This window comes from Lutjanus erythropterus, chromosome 21 (assembly GCF_056507025.1).
Source record: "Lutjanus erythropterus isolate fLutEry1 chromosome 21, fLutEry1.hap2, whole genome shotgun sequence".
NCBI classification, from domain to species: domain Eukaryota; kingdom Metazoa; phylum Chordata; class Actinopteri; order Lutjaniformes; family Lutjanidae; genus Lutjanus; species Lutjanus erythropterus.
The window spans coordinates 12,383,684-12,407,714 of record NC_139337.1 but is presented as its reverse complement, the minus strand read 5'-3'; the positions used below and the strand labels follow the sequence as shown (position 1 = coordinate 12,407,714).

The following is a 24,031-nucleotide window of genomic DNA, read 5'->3' as shown; positions in this document are numbered from 1 at the left end:
TCTGGGACACATGTTGGTGCATTGCAGTGGTAAAAACCACTACAGTCCAGCAGAGGGACACATTAAGCCACTTTACATGTCGACTGTTCCCCCTGCAATGCAACGTGGTATAAATGATGAAAAAGCAAACTCAACACATGATTTTCATTTTTTTTTTAATAAAAGATTTCTGTTTCTGTGTTGTTTTTACACATTTTAAGGCATCATGCACAAAAAAATAAGCCATACTAAAGGCATTATGCTTACCTCCTACCAAAAATTATATGTTCTAACATTTGAAGATTTGCTGTTAAAAATAAGTTTGTACAAATATGGCATTTAAGCTGGCATGTCAAGTGAATCTCAAAGCAGGACATTACCTGCTTTCACCGGTTTTGTAAACATGGCTTTGAGCAAAATAGGGCTGAGGAAAAGACAAGATAAAGGGAAAGCATGCTTCAACGTGGGGCTAAATTTCCCTGAAAAGCATGCAATGCATCTTAAATCATATTTACAATGCATCATCATTACTCTCAACAGAGTTAATTTTTTTTACCGTATCAATTAAAGTTAAGACATTAAAAAGTTTGTTGACAATAACAGACAGACTGACAGACAGAAAGACATAGTGTGTGTCCATAATATTCCCCAACCCCAACACAGACTCAGCTCATATTGGTCATCAAACAAAACACTACAAGATTTTTTTTTTTTAATACATCAAGTATTGTAGTTGTACCTCCAGACAAATACTGTCATCTGTAGGGTCTTGCAACCTCAAAAAAGTTTCATTGTCGTTTTCTTTCAGTTTTCATGTATCGATTTTAATAAATTTGTGGGAAACAGCCCAAATATTAAGCTTTAAAAAAAATCTTGTAGTGTCCACCATGGCAGACATCCGGGAGGTGCCGGTAGCTTTGGCACAGTTGTGTCCAGTTGTGCTCTTCTGTGGTGATCCGTGTGCGTTATACTATATTGAAGACCATGGATAGATATTGTTCATATGAAACCTGGATCCAGCCGTCCTGGTCTGTGTCGTACCGCCTGAAGACGTCAGTCAACCTCTGTGGAAAGGAGGGAAAAACAGTGAATATGGCTCTCTGAGCTTAATAAAAACCAATTCCAATAAACTGGGATGTTGTGTAAATCCTAAATAAATACAGAATGTAATTATTTGCAAATCCTTTTTGACCTACATTCAATTGACTACAGCATAATATTGTTTTTTTTATAAATATACACTCAATCTGAATTTGATGCCTGCAGCACAGTTCAAAAAGTTGGAACAGAAGCATGTTTATCACTGTGATACATCACCATGTCTTTGAACAACACTAAGCTAAAACTGAAGACACTAATTGCTAAAGTTTTGAAAGCAAAATCTTTTGCCATTCTTGTGTGATGCAAAAATAAAAGTTTATCAGTTTGAACATTAAACACCTTGTATTTGTACTATATTCAATTGAATAAGAGTCAAAAATGATTGTCAAATCATTGCATTCTGTTTTATGTTTTACACAACATCCCAACTTTTTTAGAATTAGGGTTTGTTTGTAATATCAAATTAATTTCTCATTGCTCCAAAGTATCCAATACAAAATGGATATGCATGTATTCATACAGACTAGATGTCATATTGAAACATCATGGTTTCAATCAATTTTACAACATCATCATATCACATTTCATGCATTTACTGCCAATGTTAACATACATTCAAAAAAAGGTCACTGAATTGAATAAGCGCTTCAGTTCTTTACCACATCCTTCTTGAGGTGCAGATACATCAACTTAAGGTCAGTCATTCAAATCTAGGTCTTGAAAGGTTGCCAAACCAAGTGCAGTTATAGCTATTGTGAAACCATGAGCGAGGGACTTTAAAAGCAACTGTTATATTACTCTCCTAGAGTACCTGAAGAGCTGCTGCAGCTACTGTATTAATGAAAGGTTATAGCCACACTTGGCAGCTTCCGCTACAACTGTATGTGCGTGAAATTACTGAGGCGGAACATGCAGGCTCAAGAGGAACTTCCACAGGAGATTAATAATCTAAAAGGGAAGACCGTACTGTGTTTGCATAATTAAAACGCCCCTTTGAATCTTATGAATACAAGAGTAGCCCTGTTGAGATTCAAGTGCTGAATCAAAGGTCATCCTATAATCATGTATGTGCAGACATGTAGAAAAACATAAATCATACACAGTTTGCTTTGAATTTGTTACCTGTAGTACAATACAGCACTGGATGAAGTCATCAAAGGCAACCTGTCCCTTCCTCTGGCGGTCGAACTTCTCTATCAGCGTGCCATAGAACTGATCTGATAGACGATAGCCTGCACACAACAGCAAAACAGACATTAACAATATACTGGACATATTTTTTAACTTTTTGATTAGTCGCCAGTATGGACACCTACACAGCCTTGCAAAGTAAAATATGACCTTGAAACAGCTCTGGGCAGCCAAGACTCCTCAGTAGTGGGAGGAAACAACTCTAAAGTCCAAAAAAGCCTGGCCGTGTGATGACTTTATAGAGAAGGATAACACTTTGAAATGGACTGCTGCAGAGCCGTGGACTATTTGGAACTGAGCGAGTGGCTGCACCAGATGAACAACTCGTGACACATGATACGGTAGAATGAAATGGATTCAGCTGTTAATACTTTTAGACACCACAAACACTTGATGTGACACAGGATGACAAAGACAAACAAACGTCATAAAAAGTCAAACACAGCCTGAAAACTTTGGGACATTTTGTTTTACATTTTTAAATTTAATTTATAATTTTCAGCTCCTGTAGTTACTAGCAGACTAAGGGCTAAACAGCTACTACTGTTCATTCAAAGTTAAAATGAAGCTACGCCATTTTCAAATGGTTATTTCCAACATTTAAAGTCATTTTATTTCATCACAATAAAAATAGTTTAACAACTACTGTAAGTTTTAGGGGAAAAAAGATAATTTGCCAAGTTACATTTCTGTGGAATCATGTTAACTTTGTCTGAAACATTAATGTGTTTTTGCACTAAATAATGATTGGGAAAAACATAACAAGTATTTACTACATGAGCAGTGAGTATAAATTAAGGCTGGAGTGCTGCAGGGATGACGTATTTTTGTAGGCCAAAAATAAGAGGTTAACGTCGCTCTGGTTCCCTCCACAAAAAACCAATGGGATTTTTGTATTAGTGCAGAAAATCTGCTATGTGGAGACTAAAGGTTACTAACACATTCTGCTCAGCAAGATAATCTTCACAAATGTTTCTTGATATTTGAAACACAAATTCAGTCACCAAGAGTAAAAAGCTAACATTAAAGCTATAAACCAACTGTCTGGTGTGATGGCGTTTAAATTCTGCAACAACCTCTGTAGTCACTTGCTGGCAAATGCCTTTAAGACACATAAAAACTTTAATTTTCATGAGTATTAATAGTTTGGGACAATTTTTCAAGTCATATTAGAAACTGTGTTAGCCTAAATTCAATCAAGAAGCAAACTATCCCTTTTTGTTTGCCACCTGACAAGCCCTTATGCGTTTTTGACTCTTCTCACACATTTTACGCATTGGTTTCTTTTTAATTCCCAATCACTATGTTCTGTATGTATCTTTTCTTTTTTTACTGAACTTTAATGCATTTTCTTTTCTTATGTGCAATAAAACAAATTTAAAATTTAAAAAACTGATGTCCTTCACATCATAGAACAAAACGTGAAAATCTATTGAGCTTGTGTAGCCAAAGACCTTAAATCAGCCATTTAACCAAAAACCCATTCAAAAAATCTGTTAACTATGGATCTAGAAGTGCTAATATGCTAACTCATTTCTGGGTTCATACCTGCAGCACTCTTAAAAACAATCTCCAAAAGCAAACACAGAGCAACCGATAAGACAAAATCTGACCTTGTAACCCAGTGAAAGGACAGTCCCACAGGCAGCTATGGAGCCCTCCACCACATCCATCAAAATGAAATACATAAGCATACTTTGCTGCTCACCGAATCCAGTCAGCGCCTGTCTGAGCTCGTTCTTATCAATGAAGCCAGAGTTGTCCCTGTCGTAGGTCCTGAAGATGTTCTGCCAGTCTGTGATGTACTTCCACACGCCGGCGAACTCATTGAAGTTCACGCCACCTTTATTTTCCCGGTCGAACATGGCTGAAGGAGCAAGGGAGGAGGTAAAGACATTATTCACTCTGTCTCATGCACTCACACATAAATACACACATAGCTCTATGCATTTTGGACTCACACACACACACACACACACACACACACACACACACACACACACAGTTGGGACAAATCCTGTGATATGAAAACAAAAATGTTACCACTGTAGTTTTAAAGGACTGTCAGAGACTAGAGACGTGTGGGTCTCACACTTGACTAACTCCAGCCTCATAAGACCGAGAAAGAAAACTGCTTCATCCTCCCCTCCACTCCGTCCCTCCTCACCCCAGTGCGGTTCAATCCAATTACCTCCCAACAAAGAGAGTGTTATCACAGGATATGCTTCTTGCTGGGGGACTATTAAACAATGGGTTTACTGAGTATGGTACAGTGGGAAGGGACGCGATGGAATTATAGGGATTTACTCTGCAAGTCACACAACAAAAAGGGAACAAAGTACATATGAGACCTGGGGAAAGATATTTTTGACATATTTGTCTAAACTGGAAGCAACAGCATAAAATGTGCTGAAACAAATCAGCCACATCCTTTCAGATTCCAAAAAATAGATAAATTTTAGTACAATGACATATTTAGCTTTATCAGTGTTGAAGTACAGTCTGACCTACAGTAGTAGAGTTAAGAAGCTGCAAACCTAGTCCTTAACTACACTGCAGAGTTAAGAGTTTTTAACCTCAGCTGCATATTACAACCGGAGTGTAAACAGATCGATATTTGTAGTCTGAGGCAATCGACAGCTGCCTTTTGAGACAAACTTTCCCATTTCCTCCAGATGCTCTCTCTCCTCCTCCTTTTATTGATGGCTGCAGGTTTCCACTAGTGCAGCACTTACTGAAGCCAAAGATAAGTTTGTTTGCTCCTGCCTTCAGATCACTCAAAACTGAATTAATTTATCTGCTTGTCATGGAGAGGAGGCGGTAAACAACTGGCATAGTCTGAGAATAACAGGTAGTTGTGCAAAAATGAGTTGTGTATGTCTTTGTCAGCTACTTACATATGATGGAGCGCACCGTCACTGGGTTGAAAGGAGTCCATGTGCCTGTGAGACAGAACAATACCAATGAAGAACATACCATCACAGTGACATAGTTGACTATTTCAGTATCTGTTACAAGAATAACAAACCTAAAAACACAGTTAATAACTTGACCTGCCTAGCAGTAAAAAACACAGAAGATACCATAATAAAACGCAGATAATGCAGCTCCACAGGTGACGATTATGAGGGAATGAAAGCTCATGTAATGAGTAGAGATTTTCAGTAGAGATTTGTGAGACTGCACAGAAACTGAGGTTGGTGGGGAGAGTTGCAACAATTAGACCTTGTGTTTAAAGACACAATGTCCATATTCTCTGACTTCTGCTTCTCATATGAATACTTTTTTTTGGTTCTTTAGTTCTCTGTAACAGTTAACTGAATATCATCGGGTTATGAACAAAACAAGACACTTGAGGACATCATCTTGGGCTTTAAGAAAAAGTGATGAGCATTTTTCACTCTTTTGCAACATTTTATGGACCAAACAACTAATCGATTAATCATGAAAATGACAGACAGATTAATTGATCATGAAAATAATTGTCAGTTGCAGCCCTTCTTGTAGGACCACTAAACTACTACGACTAAAAGGATGACACCATAACAGAGTGCTGCAGGAAACAGTCCCCCTCATCTTAAAGGTAGAGTCATTGGGATTTGTCCTAGCTGTTTTTAAAACACTTCATGACATAAACTGAAAATGTCCCAAGCACAGAAAACAAAGAGAAAAAAATAAGGAAATAAAGGCAGAAGCCAGGGTCTTTGCAGATAAAGCCACCACCAAACACATCTAGTGAGTCATTAATGATGACTGACATGGATTATGTCATATGAGTCTACACATTATTTTCTTCAGGAAAAAATTGCAGATTACACCTTTGAAGTAAATTTTTTTTTTGATTTGAAAGCATTCAACAAATTGGGGGAAAAAATCACATTAAGGAAAGATGTCATCACAACAGAAATAAAAGTTGAAGTTCTTACAAAAGACTTGGAGGCAGTTAAGTTTTGCAATATGTTATGTCCTACCCCTAAACACACAGAATGGTTATTTCTCATCTCCAGGAAAATCTCTTCAACCATATGTGAATTTACCTGTCACTTATATGGTCAGAGAGAGTAATTGGGCTTTAGTTCAGCAGGGTGTTTATACTTTATGGCCTACTTCACACTCTAAACTCTCAAGACGATGAGATTTATCAGGGTATCTAAATCGTTGCTGACTCACCATCTCACTTTATTACAAAGAAGCCCGACAGTTCAGGACCAGAAATAAAGAGGAGTGAGCGTGGGAGGATGCAGAGAGGAGATGAGACGAGCGACCAGAGAATGCATAAAAGAGAAAAACAGAAGAGGAGATAACCAGATGAGCAAAGGAAACAAAAGAGAAGAGACCAGAGCAGATGAGAAGGAGAACAAAACATTTACGGTTCCGTTTAGTTTTTGTTGCAGTAACCTGAACTCTCGCGCCTACTTTTGCTGACCTAAGATCTCTCCCTGAAAGTCTATCTGCAGACCCTAAAACAGCATCTGCAGGATTTTAAGATCTCACCGGCGTAGTGTGGAGACTTTTTCACACTGTGCTGCTCCTGCTTGTTTTTTTTGATTTCCCTCCACAGTTTAGCTATGCCAGCAGTAAGCAGGTTTGCAGTGAGAGCCATAAGAGCTTAGATAGCAGCTCTTTGAAATAGAAAAACTCATTTAAATAAAAAGGTTGCAAGCAAAATAGAACATGGAAACTTTGTTTAATGTATTTGGTTTATTTTCACCTAGATTTAACCTTTGAAAAAGTTAATAAAAGTTTCCAAATAAATGAGTTTCAAGACCTCAAGATTTTGCAATGCTCAGTAAGTGCTCCAGATTTTTCTTCAGCGTTCAAAGAACACACTCGACATTTCCTTCCTCTTCCTCGGTTTGTTTTATTGATGGGTAAGGCTGTCTGGGACTGTGGGTGGAGCTGCTGAGGGACCAGGCCTGAGGCTCTTTCTGGAGCTGGGGTTTGGGCCAGAATCTATAAACTTACTGTACACTCTATCTATTGGAGCTCTGATATAAAGCAACAAACATAAAGTATCATAAGTGTACTGATGCGGGGCCAATTTGTGGTACCAAGTCAGAGAAACGGCTGTGTTTATTTGCTGCAGTGCAGTCCAACGGAACCCTCAAGACTCCCACAGGTTGATTTTTCACAAAAACAAAACTATTCTCTTAAATTATAATAATATTTCAGAGCCTAGACAGTAGTTATGGATTGTACTTGAATGTTACATGTCCTCTCAATGAGATGCATTAAAAGTCAGGTCTGTAACCACCGATTAATTGGTGTAAACCGTGCCAGATACTTCCCCCAATGCCACACTCTCGAGCCCAGACCCCCCTCACAACAGGCACCATAACAGAACTAATGAGTTATACAACAACAATACATTTGTTTATCTGCATTCTCCAAACTGAAACTGCTTCTGCCAATTCATATGGTCTACTATTTGATGGACTGCCATGAAATTTTGTTCAGATATTCATTTGCTTCCTTTGGGGGCGTCCTGGCAGCTCACTTGGTTGAGCATGTGCCCCACGTATGAAAGCTGTAGTCCTTATCACAGTGGCCCATGTTCAACTCCAGTCTGCGGCCCTCTACTGAATGTGGTCCCCCCTCTCTCCAACCTTTCCTGTCTATCTTCGCCTGGACAATACAACAATTGTGAAAGGCCAAAAAAATAAGCGTAGGGAAAAAAGACATTCATGGTTCCCCTGACTGTTCTTCCAGCACCAACAAGAGGCTGACAACTTTTTTTTTTAGTCAAATGTCATAACAGCAATTGGATGCCATCAGATGTGGTACATACATTCATGACTCAATTTTGTTGATCCCCTTATTTTTTAATCAAGCGTCATCAGCAGGTCAAATCCTTAAGTCTATGACCAAATAACTATAAAACTAATGACATTCCCATCAGCCTCAGATATACATTGTGTTTAGTGGTAATTAGCAAATATTAGCAAGCTAACATGCTAAACTAAGAGAGTAAACATGATAAACATTAAATTATTTTGTCATGTAAAAGATTTTATTGTGAGGCAATCTGTACATAATGTTACTCAATCTGTAACTTAGCACAAATCCTATCAGTTGAAAGTGGACATGAAACAGTAAAACAAAGCAGATATCTGGAAGATCAAACAACAACAGAGAAACGAAACCACAGAAATCACACAAAACCACAGATTCATTTAGAGGCTACAAAAGTACTGACAGCTGAACACAGATATTTTTTTAAAAAAGTCTTCCAGCACACATCAGAAAAAAAAACAGAAAGGCAGCGTTGTCCAATAGTAAGGCAATAGTAAAGGAGTCACAGGTTTACCCACATTTAAAGAAATCTGTGTAAACATGCTACTTTTGGTGCAAGAAGAGGATCAACAGCAACACGGCAGACAGAGCTTGGATGATGATGTGAAACTGATGCAAACGATAGCAGAATCTGCAGGGTCAGTAGTCACAGCGACAGACAGACAGTGGCACGGTTGACAGCTTTAGCTTTAAGCGCAGGATAGGATGCAGTGAAGGGTGTGTTCAGCTTCACTGGCTTTACATAGACACGTAACATTAACACATATTTTTAGGATAAGGTTGTTTGAGTAGTGCTTTAAATTATTTTTTTAAACAAACTATGAGCAACAAATCTACTAAACAGGACATTTTGCAGTTGAAAAATGAATATTTTTCTAAATTCTGCAATAAGTTAATATCAGCTAATACACGGGGCTGGCTGATTCATCAAGCTAAGACCATGGCCATCTAATCACAAACCTCATGAGACTTGCTTTCCACATATATTACAGTGGAAACATACATCTCAAAATGCTACATTTCAATTTAAATCTGCAAGATGAGCAGCCTTTAAGACAGACAGCGGCACAGAAACATCATAAATCCTTTTGTAACGTCTGCATAAATGTTGCTCCAACAACATTAGAGCTCTCACAAAAATGACCAAAGGCAGGGGAAAGAAGAACAAGCTGTGACCTTTCCAGCAACACTGATTCCTCTACTCACACAAACACACACACACACACACACACACACACACACACACACACACACACTTTTCGCACCAGTAGCAAGCTGTGAGGTCACCAGTGTATGCCAGACAGACTGCGGCTGCCCAGTGTGAGGTGCTCAGTATGGCTGAGATGTTTGTGTGCGTCTGTGTGTGCGTCTGATGTCCAACTGGTACAATACACCCTCTGTCCACTCCACACACTGGGCTCTCTCACTGGTGAGCCCAACTGCCCGTGGTGAGGTAGAGAGAGGGAGAAGTGAGGGGGAGGAGGAGTGGAGAGAGGGAGTGCAGGAGGTGAGGAGAGAAGCAGGCTGGTGGAAAAACAGAATGGAGTGACCGCAGTGTATACACACGCATATTAAAGGCTGAGCTGGAGCTCAGTGAGACACTTGGACATACAAATTTGACATATGACATGAATTTTTACACATAAACACAGAATTAAACTATACACTTTACACTGGTTCCCAACATGGGAGTCCCGCCTCCCATTAAGGGTCACCAGAGCTTCACAGAGGGTTGCAAGGCCTTCTTGAATGTAAGTGGTGTAAGAAGACTTAAAACACATTAGGCCTATGTCTCAGCATTTCATTCATTTCTGTGACAAAAACTAAATTAAATTGTTAAGCTATGTGTAGAGAACCTTCACTTTCTGCCAAACAGCCTCACTCTGCATTGGAAAAAGACAACCAAAGAGCTAATAGGACAATAGCCAGCTCTCATCAAATATTAAGGCATCATCATCGTGATTATACTAAATCTTCTCTTGAATTTGCTGTAACAATGTATTCCAGGTATTCCCACGATATTTAAAAACACCAGTACCTGCCAAATCATCGTGTATGCATCATATTATTAGAAATAGTCACAAGCCAGTGGGTCAGTCAGAAAGTCATTTTCAGTTTCTGTTTGTCTCTGTGCTTCATGGCAAACAATACTCATAATGCGTGAGACACAGCAGCAGGCTAGGCTCAAGGAATGTAGTCATTCATAAACAGCACTGGTGCCATCAGAGTACTAGCTAAGAATCACAGGGCGCAACACAGTCAGTGAGTGTATGAAGCACCTCGTCCACTATTCAGCTGTAACAGAAATGGTTAAGCAGCTTCCCGAGTCCCCTGTAATACAGGAGGGGGAAGATACAGTAAGTGACATTAATGTTAGTAAGGTACTGAAAACAACCATTCTTATTTTAGATTAAATGAAATGAAAACATACATGAATATTATACAGAACTTTACACTATTTCTGCCAATAAATCCCTGTTAATCTTACACGCTGAACTCATAAGAAAAATGTATTCATCAAATTCTGGACCAGTGGGTCAAATATGTAAAGCCTTTACAGCCAGTTTTTGTGGAGGCATTGAATGCAAGACCTTATGTTGTTTTACTCAAGCAAATCTCATTCATTTTTATTTAATTTTCTTTCCAAACGACATCAGACATACCTTTCATGGCTCTTGTGTGCACATTTAACCACTCCCAAAATGTACAAAGATGGGGTGTCACGATATACCAGTACTGACAATAACCTTATGTATCATATTTAAAAAATGAAATACTGACACTATGTTAATAATACACATGATAATAGCATGTAAATAATGTAACTGCGTGTTTTTGTACAGCTACATTCTCTCCACCTTCCTACACTCATATTTTTTGGGTACTTCATTTGCCAAAAGAGACAGAATCCACAGTTAAAGGTAAATTTGACTGATTTAAAATGTTCTATTGATACCGCAATAATACTGTTACTGCAAATTCTTTTGGCTATGACAATCGTATAGTGAAAATTTGATATTGTGACAGCCTTAGTACAAGGTTTTTAGAAGTAATAAAGCTGTCCTTTTTCTGATGTATGCTTTGTAATGTACACTGTTGCCCCAAAAGAGAGAATTAAAAAAGGAGATGGCTAAGCAGGACTGCATATTGATAACAAGGACAGGATTTTAAAAACCTCACCACTGGCTGACAAAAATCATTGCTCGCTGCCTTCTAACTCAACCCCAGTGTAACTGAGCTCTACAAGTCTACAACCGACTCCACAATCTGCACAGCAAGCATGTGCTCTCTCAATCGTATCAGCAATTTTCGTGGCTATTACTGCTCCTACACACTTAAATAAATAACTCAAGGAGGAGGAGTATAAATCTGTGCGTGCGCAGGAGAGTGGGAGAACATGATGGCAAGTTGGTATGATGTCTAGTCACTGCTGAGCGAAGGGAGGCCAAAAGATTCATATATTTATAGCAAATGGCGCAGCTACAAGGCGTGCACACAAAACACAGACGCCCAAACACGACAGAGGCAGAGAGCCAATCAGTCTCATCAGGGATGATATGCTCACACCCAGGACTGATGGAGGGATGGAGAGAGGGAGGAGGAGAAGAGGTAGAATAGAGAGAAAGAGCAGAAAAAGTGGGGACTAAGTAAGGGAACGAGAGAGGACAAACAGACAGAGGACACAGCAGGCACTGAGCTGGTGCCATATCCTCCTGAGGAATGAAGGGAGCTGAAACAGGAGAGGAGAGGAGAGGAGAGGAGAGGAGAGGATAAAAAGATGAGATAAAAGGGGAAGGAAGATAAAAGAGAGGAGAGATGCTGAAAAACAACTCCATCCATTCTCAGTCTCTAATTTTGTTAGTTTCTAATTAACGTGAGCACATGAGTTATCTGCCAGTAGGAGGACGCAATGTCTTGTTTATAATGCTAACACTAGAAAAAGTGACATCATCTTCACAGTGAGCAAAGAGCCTCACAAGCATCAAAACACTTTGTTCACTCTGAAAATAAAAACAAACAGAAACATGGAAAGGGAGGCGGACAGGTTTCAGAAATGCAAAAAGGTAAACAGGTATTGGAGGCAGAGTACTGAAAAGGAGAGAAGCAGAAGGAGTTATGTGGTGCAGAAACAGCAGAGGATGGAGGAGTGTAAACAGCAACAGCAAAGCCCCAACAACCCCTGCCTCGCCTCTCCTACCTCCAGGGCCTTGACACTATCTGCACTCTGCTTCCCCAAGGGAGGAGGAGTAAAAAAAAAAAAAAAAAAAAAGAAAGAAAGAAAGGAGAGACGAGAAAACAAGAGGTAGATTACAAAGAAAGAGGTCAAGACGGACAACAGTGGATGGCAGACGAAGCTTGGTTGATGGTATGAAACTGCAGGGTTCAACGTTAACCATGTCCCGATGGTCCGAGGCCATAAAGAGCTAGGTGAGCGGCAAATGAACTGGACTCAGCACCCACTGAAGTCACCAATGCACTTCTGCTTACTGTGCTTTAGTTGTGCTTTAGTTTGTTAGCTCTGTCACAGCTGTCTTCTTAGATTGGGACATAGCCTCAAAGACTGACGGAGGCCAGTTTTACAACTGTGAATATACAGCAGGGACTCTGGGGACAATGAAGACACAGCGGGTTCAGGGGAGGACAGGCCTATGTGCCACCAGTTTCCCGAGAAGTCTAGCTTTTTCTTTTCTATCTGAAAATGGCCTTCAGGAAATGCCACACTGCAATTCATGGGAAAAGTGGACACAGTTATGGAAGTTGACTTCCCTGGAGTTTTTACATAAGTTTACATTTAAGCCATCAAAAATACCATGCCAGTGCTTAAAAATATTAGCATCTATCCCTGAACTAGAGCTGCAATGATTAGTTGATTCATCAATTAGTTGCTAATTATTAAATGATTGTCAACTATTTTGATAATAAATGTATCATTTTGTGTAATTTTGTAAAACAAAAAATTCAGCCTCTTAAGTGAATATTTTCTGGTTTCTTTAGGATATCAGCAACACAAGACATTTGAGGGCATCACCTTTGGCTTTGAGAAACATGGATGGATGGATCAAATGACCAATCAATTAATATAGAAAATGACTGAGAGATAAATCTATAATGAAAATAATCATGACTTGCAGCCTAACCCTGAACTGATCCAAATTAAAGCAACATTTGCAGGATCAGTAGAGCCACGACAACAAACAGACAGAGACAGACAGAGAGACGGTGGCAGGGTTGGTGGCTCAGGCTCTAACTGCAGGACAGGATGCGGTGCAGTGTGTGTTCAGCCTCGCTGGCTCTGTTTCATATCACAGCGAGCCTAATGAACTGGCGGAGACTGGACCGGGAGAACCTGCCGTTCACCACACGCACGCGCGCAGCAAGGTGCACGCACACACGACACTGAACAAATTGCACACATACGCTCCATGTGTGTAAAAACAAAAAGGCTACTTTACTGACCCTCAGAATGAATGCAGGCGAGATGAACAACAGTCGCACATACTGTAGATAAACACACGCGCTTATTCATGCGTGTGCAAACACACACTCGCACACTAATCAGTATGCTGAGCCAGAGCCACTGCGCAGCCTGATAACAGCTTCTTTCACTGCTGCTGCTGGCTCCAACACTTCTTTTTTTTTCTTTCTCTCTGAAGTGCCCAGAAAAATGGGTTTGTAAGGAGAGTAATCTGTTGAAAAGTCTTTGAAAAGCTGCCTGAGCTATTCAGCCATAAACTTGATGGGAAGCATATTATATTTTAATGAGAAGACAAACATCAACATGCTCTACAGTTTCTGGGCAACCTGTGCTCTGCAATATACGTCTCATTAATCGTTACCGTATTTCGAACCTTGAGTATCTTTGTGAGCAAGGTCAAGAAGCAATGCCGGTGCAGTGCTGTGTGTGGGCATGAAAGCAGATATTTTACCAGCCTGCTGCTCTTCTCAGTCCAAGCGAGAGTAAAACTGACTTCACTTGCCAGGATTTGAGCAGAGAAGATGACCTGCTGTATCATTTATTCAACACCGTTCTCCAAACTGCCTCGCAGAATCATAAGGTTGTTTTTTTTTTTTTTTTGTTTAGAGGGCCCCAGTGGGAACTCCGAACCCTTAATCCTGTTTGAATCCTCCTCCTCCTCCTGAGCTACAAGGGACCAAGAGCGATTACACTTCCATCACAAGCAGCTGTAATTCTCACGTCCCATCCCTGGGTCCTTTTCATGCTGATTTTTTTTTAGTTATTTGTTCTCAGTCCTCATTTGGACTCTCATTTTGAAGCACAGAGAATACTCTTTGCAGGATTTCAATTTAGCTATGGACCGTCGCCTTAGTTACTGTTGCTATGCCTGTCAATCTTTCAGCTCTAGCACAGTGTATACGCAGTTTACAATGGTAACGTGGGCAGATTTACTCTGAATTCTTAGTCATTTTTGAAACAACAGGTCCTTGAACTCAGATACTGGTAGAAAGCAGACATGTCCCAAGCTGATCTAGGGATTGGCATTAGGGCAGATCCAGACATTGGCTGGTCAGCTGATTAGCCGATCAAAATTGACCAAAATCGGATCTTTTGTTTATCAAACTCTTTGTCCATCTCAGCCTGCTGTGCTGCAGCACTGCTCTCCTTTTACTTTTAAACATTAAAAGTGTGTGAACATAAGAAATAATTAATATTAATTCCACAAGCAACTTGACAACAAGCCAAAATTAGAGCCGTCTGTTCTCGGGTTTGTGAGCTCTGTGCAAGCTGGTGCCTCTGCTACAGGTAGTCTGTGAGCGAAGAGCCTCGACTGTGTAACGTCGCTGAACAATCAGAGTGTTTCTCTTTCTCAAACAACAAAAGAGGGACACATCTTCCAAAAGACCACTTCATGTCAATTCAGGAGTCACATTCTCACAGTTGATTTTTTATCTATATCATATCAATAATTCTGTCGTACAGACGTCATAATTTTGATTCAGGTCATTCAGTATTTGGATCAAGTAGCTCCCGAAGAATAAGATGTTCAGATTTAGTAGATACAGCTGTTCCAGTGTGTCAGATAAATATTTAATCACCATTTGTGTAAATATCGGGCCAAAAAGCTTAGGATCCTGGGACATCTCTAACAATAAGGAAAAATGTGAGGGCAGACTCAGACAGTTTCAAAATAACCTTGTTTTAGATGCTGATGATTCTCTGTTTTTGTTTATGTTTCACTTTTAATATTACTAGAAAAAAGGCTTTAGGTTGAGGACTAATCAATGTGTTTAACAAAGATAATGGTGTCACATAATATAGGTTTGGCTGAGGTTAAATTAGGGTTAATCCAATCCAATAATACGCAGGACATGATTACTAACACTAGCCTGCACTTTCACATAACAGCATCCGAGGTTCCACACAATGGAAGTGCTAGTATGAACAGGGCTTTTTTTAACCAGTCACCCCGGAAAATAATGTGGTATGAAATTCCTCTGCCCTTGAAGGTAAGTCTGGATAAACACTTTAGGTAGAAACCTCGTAAACTACTGTATATAGTAAACTAGTTAGGTGGATATGTTAATAATGTTTGCATTTTATGTTAGAGGAGGCAAACATCATGTTAAGCATCAGTCTCATTGATTTAATGCAATAAAACTACTTGTGTGATCCCCTTGTTGGATCTCTGATTCTAATTTTAATTACACCACTCAGGTAAGTGTTATGAAAGGAAAACACACACTGCACTGATTTACAATTTCTACCTGCAGCCATTACAGTATTGAGATGGCTGTCATTACAGAGACACTGATGCATACTGAAACGTTCTCTTTGAAGCTACACCGATAAACTTTTCACCTGCTTCTCGGTCGTCCTGGAACAAAAATAAATCTCCATTCATTTTTATTCAGCTCACCTTCCACTCCGGGATAAAAATAAAATCAGTTCACAATCCATTTCCTGCTTAGGCTTGGCAGTTGCTTAAATCAAAGAGTGGCAGAGAGCAATGGTGTGTAACAAGAAGATGGGAGGGAGGCGGAGGGATCAAAAAAGAGACAGTGAGGGAGTAATAAAAGGTGAACAAAGCAGAGAGGAAAGGAGATGGGGAGATGGAGACTGGAGGAGAGGAGGGTGATGGGAATAAAGCAGAAATGGTCAGAAATAAGGAGATATACAGAGAAAGAAACAAAAAAAAGGGAGTGGCAGAACAGTCAGGCGCTGATACGTACCATTCGATAAGGCCTGCTGTAGCTCTGAGTCTGATATCACTCCACTCCGGTCCTTGTCGACCCTGGGGAGAAAAACACAGATTAGATACCGCCTGCATTAACGACTTTGCACACCCACACACTCCAACACATAATAGGAGCAGGCGTCAACACTCGCTGGCTGAAACTTTATCCTCCTGAGCGTGTGTAAGTATTTCAACAGTTCACTGAGAATGAATGGAGTTCTATGATCAGGACACACAAGGCAGCTTGTACGCTCTCAGTTCCCCTGATACTGGCCAGACAACGTCTGAGAATGTGTGTGTGCACGGATCATGAGGCAGAAAAGTGAAACTGATTGTTGGAAACCATACAAGAAACCTGTCATGCGAGCAGCAGAGTCAGACTGAAAGAATCCCAGGCTGTGTCAAATGTTTTTGAAGTTATAAGTGAAACCAAAAGTAAAAACAGACTTGACGAGTCTATGAAAAACATTGATTAAAAAATGTTAGTTGCTAGTTCCACTCACTTTGTTGTTATTTGATAACTTCTAATAAATAAAACAGTTTGTACTGGGGCAAGTATAAATTGATTTCAGGCAAGTAGACTTCTGACTCACCTGCCTGACTGGGTAAATGATTAAAAAAAAAAAAAAAAATTAACGCTGAACCATGATTACAGTCAACATCAAGAGGATTTCATTAACATTTTGCATGATGATAAAAATAAACTTCAATTTTTACACTACTATACTTCACTGAGTACAGAGCCTATGGGATTTAGATCTGAAACAATAAATAAACCATTTTGATGAAAGCAAAAATGCAGAAATTCATTCTCTGGTTCAGCTTCCCAAATGTCAACTTAGGTTTCAGGAAATCAAGATTTTTCATTACTGTCTGACATTTTATGGACCAAAAGATTGATTGCTTAATGAAGAGAATAACTGGCAGTTAAATCAATAATTGGACTGCAACTAAAGACATTCATTATTGATTAATCTGTTGGTTTTAGGTAGTCCAAGGTAAGGTCTTCGAATTGTATTTTCTGATAGACTAACCGTTGAAATCCCAAAGATTTAGAGGTTTAGAAGTTCACAATGATAAAACACAGATTTTATAGAAAAACACTTCTTCTTGTGTGACATAAATGCATTCTGTAGTACATAAAACAGAGAAAACATTCATATTGGAGAGGCTAGAACCAGAGCATGGTTGGTATTTGTGCTTAGTAAATTATTTTAAGTAGCTCTGGGTGATATAGCTGAAAGATTTGTCATATAAAATGTTTCATTTCAGTCAATATGAATAATTATTGATCATTTTTAATGGCCTATTTGTAATAGGGAAAAAAGGTTGAACACTCCATTATCAAGGGATATAATAGTCTGTTTACAAGCCAGAGCGTATTCATTATATGCTTTCATGCTGGTTTGCATTTAATGCATTCAAGGGAAACACTTTATAGGACAATTTTCTCTTTGCTATCGATGAAGTGTCTATTGCTGATACATATTGCTATTGTTTTATCAATCAGGCATAATTTAAATGATTAATCTATTCTGACAATAGTAAACTAATTGCAGTCCTACTGCTGTTATTGATAAGATAATGGTTTGGGCTCTCCTTCGTTAAAAGTTCATTTTTAATTCTGTGTCAGTATTTTAAGGTTCAACTGAAAAAACTGAAGTGCTGCCTTTTCTAGGGAGGTGCTGGCTCACTGGCTGACATCAAAGAGAGGAGAGGAAAGCCACACTTGAGTGGCTAAAGGTTAGAAGATATGATTAGGCTTTCAAGTTATTATGGAAAAAAAACTTTGGCATGGCTATGTCTTTGTCTTAGCTCTATCATCCCAAATGTCTCTTTATAGTCCCCCTGTATTATTAGGTTGAATAGATGCCAATAAACTCTTGTGGATTAGAGTGGTGAGATGTTTTTATAACTTATTTTAACCTCTAGGAGTTGAGTTTTTCTTCTTGTATTCAATCAGTCAAAGTAGAGCTTAGAAATACTTTCTGGACATGTCATCATCTCCTGACTGACACCCAGCAGCTTTGGGTCATGGAAAAAAAAAAAAACTCAGCCCCTACCAGAGTTTGGAATGAGCAAGCATGAAGGAAACCCCCTCAGATAAAAAGGCATGACATGACAAAATATCTTAAAGCTTTAAGAGGATTCTTTTCATTTTTAAACCATCTCCATAAACACAATGTAAGTACTAAGATAGACTTACAGCCCTAACTCAGCCAAGAGCCATCTTTCTCTGAGATGCAGAGACATAAACACATTAACAGGCTGGACTGTGAAACATATAACGGGCCTCACAGTTTGAAATGCAGCTTAGTCAAACATCTAGTGTGACTCAGTCGTTCCTAAGCAACCTGCCTGGTCCGACCTGTCCACATAGAGCACGCTCGACAAACAGTCTGAATGCCGGCAGAGAGGGGAGGTGACGGGGGAACCCCCTCCCCACAGGACCGGCCCAGTGCTGACTCTGTGGGCTGGGTTTCCGCGCCCAGCTGTGACGCTTCATGTGCGGTCATATGTCCATGTCTCCAGCCTTCGAGGCTTTCTACACGGCGATCAGCTATATGTCTGTGTACCTTCCCCCCACATAAGTAAAGAAAAACAAACATAAGGAAACCTGCCTGTCTCCTTGGGGAGAAAAACAGCTTTCGCAAGCCTCCATAAATGAGAGCTTTGTCATGGTGAAAGTGAGGAGTGGTTGAGTTAGTGCAGGCAGTGGGGGTACCCAACCTTGACCAAACACTGATGGATTAACTCAAAGAAGTATGTGTGTAAAGTATGAGCTCTCCCACCTCCTGTCCTCTCGTCGTCTTCTGACTAACTCGGCCTCAGGTAAAATTACCACGCCAGACTTTTACGTAAAATGAGCTAAAAAAGTGAAAACATCATTAAAACTCCCTCCTGCCTGCAGCACAGACAGTTAAACATCTGGCATTTCCATCTTTCACGCCATCAAGCGCAGAACTTGTATGTAAAACAGCCGGACGACATAAAACATCATGGCTGAGTCAGTTATCCCGCTCAGATTTTCCCATGTTTCACTGTTTCCAATTGAGCAACCAGGTTGGACTATGGCTTCTGGAACAAAAGCCGCCCTACTTTCCACATAAACGGCCCAAAAGTAAGGAGATGTCACAGTGGAAAAGAAAGACCTCCAAATTAAAAGCTGTACTCAGAAAACTTTCCAAGAAAATCATGGTGTGTTTCCGTTGAGACTCTCTATTTTTAGGTTTTCTGAGTGTTTCCACTTGTTTCAGTGTGATCACATCAACTTTTACTAAAGAGAACCGTCTCAGTCACTCACAAATTTCCTTCCTACAAGTTCTAATTTGTTACTAACGAGTTTGAATATGTTGTCATTCCAAAATGCTCAGTGTTCACCCAGCGGACAGTCAACGAACACGTTGTTGTGCTTCCATAGCAACGAATCCACATTGTTGATCTAAGTCCAACTCAAAGCCTGTTGTTGTTCTTGACTCTTGAAGGGTTGGGTGCAAACATTTTTGTCATGCCAGCGTCATTCTTTAGAAAGCAAGCAAAACAGGAGAATGACTTTCTCATGATTCATTCAGTGTCGAGTCATGGAATGACATACATCTGAAAATATAGGCAAAATTGGACTGCTGTATACCTTCACCATTCACCGTGAGAAACACCATGTCATGATCAGACAGGGAAAGCATGTGAATGGATTACAAAAGACAGAGCAACAGTGGTGACAGTGAGTCATGGTGTTGAAGTCACACAGATTGAAAGGCCTCCCGCGTCAACTATGCTCTATTGACTCTGATCACATGACTGAGGGAATTCCAGCGCCGCTGTGCCAGATATTCACCAAGAGGCAGCAGATGAGGCAGCAGCAACAATGCTCATGTGAGCAATAACTGCTGTATGATCACGAAAGCCATATTCTTGTATTTGTATGATGTGTCCACACTGTCATGACAGTCATGAGAAGTGCTGAAAGATTATGCATGCATGAAAGAGACAAAGAGAAACAAAGCCAAACATGTACATCCCGGCCTGATTTCTAAGGGGGTTTGCGCCATACATAAATAATTTGTTAAGGGTGTTTCAAGCTTCGCAATGCGTGCAGCATCTCAATGTTGTGAGAAAGCAAAGCAGCAGGCAAAAATCCTCTGCAGTATTACATAACTCCATAGCTTACTACTACCAGGGGCCAAGGCATATCAACTATTTCCCTCAATGCCTACTACTGTGACCTTCTTAGCTGCTGACACACTTTTGACTCAGGCTATGGTGAAATTGATGACTATCAGTGGTTGAAAGTCACCACTGATACTGTGACATCAGCTCAGGACCACAATAATATAGTCCCTGGTTGTTGTGGACAGAGCTTTCCAATGTGCTCTCTCAGAGTCCCGTAAGTAGATACACATTGCATCATATAGACTCACATCTGTCAGAATTTTTGAGGAAACCCTGTGAAAAGAAGATTTTTTTTTACTGCAGACAGATACTGTAGAAAGATTAATTCATAAAATATTCTCTCATGCCTGATAATATCCAAATCGCAGAAGCTGCAATTTTTAGAGAAAAAATGCAGCCAAATTAAAGCCCGACCAATATATTGGTGGAAAGATATTATCAGCCCAATACTGGCCTATCACAGTTAATCAATCTTCATCAGTAATATATTATATTATTATATATATTGTCATGATATGCACCTATATCAAGGCTTTTTCTTAAAACTGAATATTTGATAGCTTTATGGGCAGCATTCAGTAGGTTTCTCATCCTTTTTTCTTAGTTGAGATTTAATATCCACATATGTTTTTGCTTTATTCATGCTTTTTATAGTTATTTATAATCATCAAAAATACAGGTGAAAGTTTACTGTTTCAGTGCTTGAATATAATTTTGGACAATAAAGTTTATTGTATGACTGTAAAATGTCTTGCTTCCATTTCATATCTTTGTCACAAGTGTTGGATAACCACTTTTGAAGGATTACTGCAATAGTTGCATGTTTATGTCTATGATGTATATTCTGTACATTAGGTTTTGAGAGAAAATCATCCAATATATCAATAACGTAATTTTGTGTACAATGGCTCTAATGTCAGCATCCTATAAATAGATAGACACTGCGTCATATAGACTCTCATCTGTTAGAATTGTTTAGGGAACCCCGTCTTGAGAGTTTTTTTTTTTTAGTGCTGGCTTAGTGCAGACTTGGTGCAGATAGAGACTGGAGAAAAATTCAGTCATGAAGCATGCTGCTGTATCTCGGTTTCTGGATGAAAAGGCTTATACTGAAGTGTCTCTTTTGCAGGGAGAACACGGAACAAAAACCTTCAAGGACTCCTGGAGGTCCTTGGACCCCAGTTTGCAAACTCTCACTGGTGTGGAACACAGCTCATTGGTTGAGCCTGTGGCTTCATTTCTTGGCAATTAAACGCCAATAATGAAGCTCTATGACACTGCTGGGATACGGTGTAATGTGAGCAGCTGAGTGACGTGTAATTGCTGTGTGTTGTACAGTAGTATTTCCAGGAAGCTCCACCACTGAGAGGAGGTAACCTTAGACCTGACAAATCACTAATTTCATTGCGGGGCACTGCCGTCAGACAGAAATAGTTTAGAAGGACGCAGGAGTAAAGACAAAAAACCAAGCTGTCAAGTCACCAGCACCAGCACCCAGCCCCACTCTCTTCCTCTCCGCGCCACAAACGACAGCAGTAGTTTCCACTGCGGAGCGGAGTGAGAGACAGGCAGGCAGGCAGGCAGGCAGACAGCAGAGAAACACTCACCTCTGGAAGATATTCCACAGAAAGCCCTGGTCCGGAGGAGCGTTGATGTGCGGCGGAGCTTTGTACGGACTGTGGTACGCCATTTTAAAGGGAATGCTCTGTCAAAACTGAGCAAGTGACACCGACGGGCTGCTCTTCCTCCCGCTGTAGTTTCTTCGCTGAACGCCTTCAATCACACTCCGCCACCCGACGTTCACGTTACTGCCTGCCTTCCTGCCTCCTCGCGGACAGAGGCGTGGCCAATCATTCACCACTACCCATAAGGCGGGTGACGTCACGTTTTCCTCTCCTTTCAGCGGCACGATAAAAATAGAAACTGTAATACTGAGGGTGTTAAAAATTATTTTAAACTCATTTCACCGTAAAAGTAAAAGAAGCGTTCTATTTTAAAAATAATTAACAAAATATTTAAATTAAAGAAATTCCCTCACCAGACGTAAAACACACACACTCCCAGTCCTGTGTATATTACACAGGGTTGAGAGGATTACTCTGAAAGTGTAATCGGATATAGTTACTAACTACCGGTTAAAAACAGTAGTTGTAATGTAATCCAAGTACCACAAAATTAAAGTAATATAACTTGATTTCTTTCTGTTACTCTTAAAATACAATATAGTGAAATTGTTGAGCTGAGTGTTTTTAGAGCAGCAATTCATGATTATTTGTGTCATCAATTTGTTGGTCAGTTATTTTCACAATTAATTGATTAGTTGTTTGGTCAAGAAGATGTTGGAAAATGGTGAAAAATGTTGTTGTCAAATGTTTTATTTTGTCCACAACTCAGAAATATTCAGTTTACTGTCAGAGAGGAGTAAAGAAAGCAGAGAATATTCACATTTAAGAAGCTGAATCAAAAAATTACTAAATTTAAAAAAAAAAAGATTTATCACTTAACTTATCCTGTCACAACTTTGTCAGCTGAAAAATATGTCCAAACATGGTTCTCACACGTTTACGTAAGTCCTTCTTGCTTCTGATTGGTTCATGCGGTCACATGTGAGTCATAACAAGGAATAAGCAGGAAGTGCTAAAGGAAGGAGGTGCTGAACTGTGGAGAACAGTTACTGAGAGTGATCAGTCTTCATCCTGTCTTCAAAAAAATAAAATCTCTGCAACCATTTTGTATCTGAGTTTTTCCTCATCACAAAAACTCTCAGTGTTTCTCCAACACAGATTATTTAAAAATTGTCACTGTCCTCCCAGTGTATTTTGTTTTGAAACCTTGTATGGTGATCTGAAAACTGGTGCCCATGTTGGGGGAAAAGTTTTGAGACTTCGAAAGGGCAGTTATTTATTTTGAAACTTTTGCTGTTGTATATTTGCAGACTGTTCTTTCAGAGCTGAATTAACAACACCCACTTTTCAGAGATCTGCACACAATCACAAGCTTGCAAGTCACATGATTTCTGGCAGAGTTGTGTGGCAGAGCTGGTCTGAAATAGATGGTCTGAGGAAAAAACATTAAAAGCATTTAACTGGCGAAACAAGACTTGGCTTTTATTTTAAACCAGTCAAAGGAAATACAGTGATTTTGTCAGTTTGCTGGTTTTACCATTGTCATTCATTAAAGGTGCATCTACAAAATGTTTTTGGCATTTACTGACAGCACATGACTTTGAAATATTGCAGAGAGGCTGCATGCCCCACACACGCTGCACACAACATCTCTCAGCCAGGTTAGCAACTCTTTACGCTGTGCCCTGCTGTTCATAGATTCATGGTGTGTAAAGCATAAAATCAGATCACACTTGGTCACAGATCAGAGAAATTTTTACTGCTTTAATGTTACTGCTGTTTACTGCTGTAGATGTTTAAGATTGTGCTAATTTTAACTACTTTGTAGGCCACTGTTGACTAGTTTAAATCTACAGCAATGCATCATGGTCTATAAGACCATTAAATGTCTGTCTGACCTTTGTGGATTAAAAAGTACAGTATTTGCCTCTGGGATGTAGTGTAGAAGCATAGAGTTGGATAAAATGGAACTCGGGT

The 24,031-nt window shown here is 39.7% G+C and overlaps 1 protein-coding gene across 2 annotated transcripts; it reads right to left on the bottom strand.

The window, feature by feature from the left end:
* Positions 1-141: 141 nt before the first annotated feature.
* On the bottom strand, positions 142-22,273 carry pdcd6 (programmed cell death 6). Of its 2 annotated transcripts, none has more exons than XM_084746878.1 (6): positions 22,037-22,273; positions 16,255-16,316; positions 5,169-5,213; positions 3,968-4,138; positions 2,203-2,312; positions 142-1,043 (listed from the first exon to the last, which is right to left on the bottom strand). In XM_084746878.1, the coding sequence occupies exons 1-6, from the start codon at positions 22,117-22,119 to the stop codon at positions 945-947; spliced, it is 570 nt and encodes a 189-aa protein (XP_084603004.1). In that variant the 5' UTR covers positions 22,120-22,273; the 3' UTR covers positions 142-944. The 2 variants fall into 2 exon arrangements, with proteins under 2 accessions (XP_084603004.1, XP_084603005.1); XM_084746879.1 differs by having other exon boundaries at positions 3,980-4,138; positions 22,037-22,270.
* Positions 22,274-24,031: the final 1,758 nt, after the last annotated feature.

Excerpts from the sequence above, each read along its gene's own strand:
- pdcd6 (XM_084746878.1), bottom strand. The coding sequence starts at position 22,119 with ATGGCGTACCACAGTCCGTACAAAGCTCCGCCGCACATCAACGCTCCT. Across the intron at positions 5,214-16,254 it reads ACAGCAGGCCTTATCGAATG|GCACATGGACTCCTTTCAAC; the intron begins GTACGTATCAGC and ends TCTGTCTCACAG. Across the intron at positions 2,313-3,967 it reads TGGATTCGGTGAGCAGCAAA|GCTATCGTCTATCAGATCAG; the intron begins GTATGCTTATGT and ends TGTTGTGTGCAG.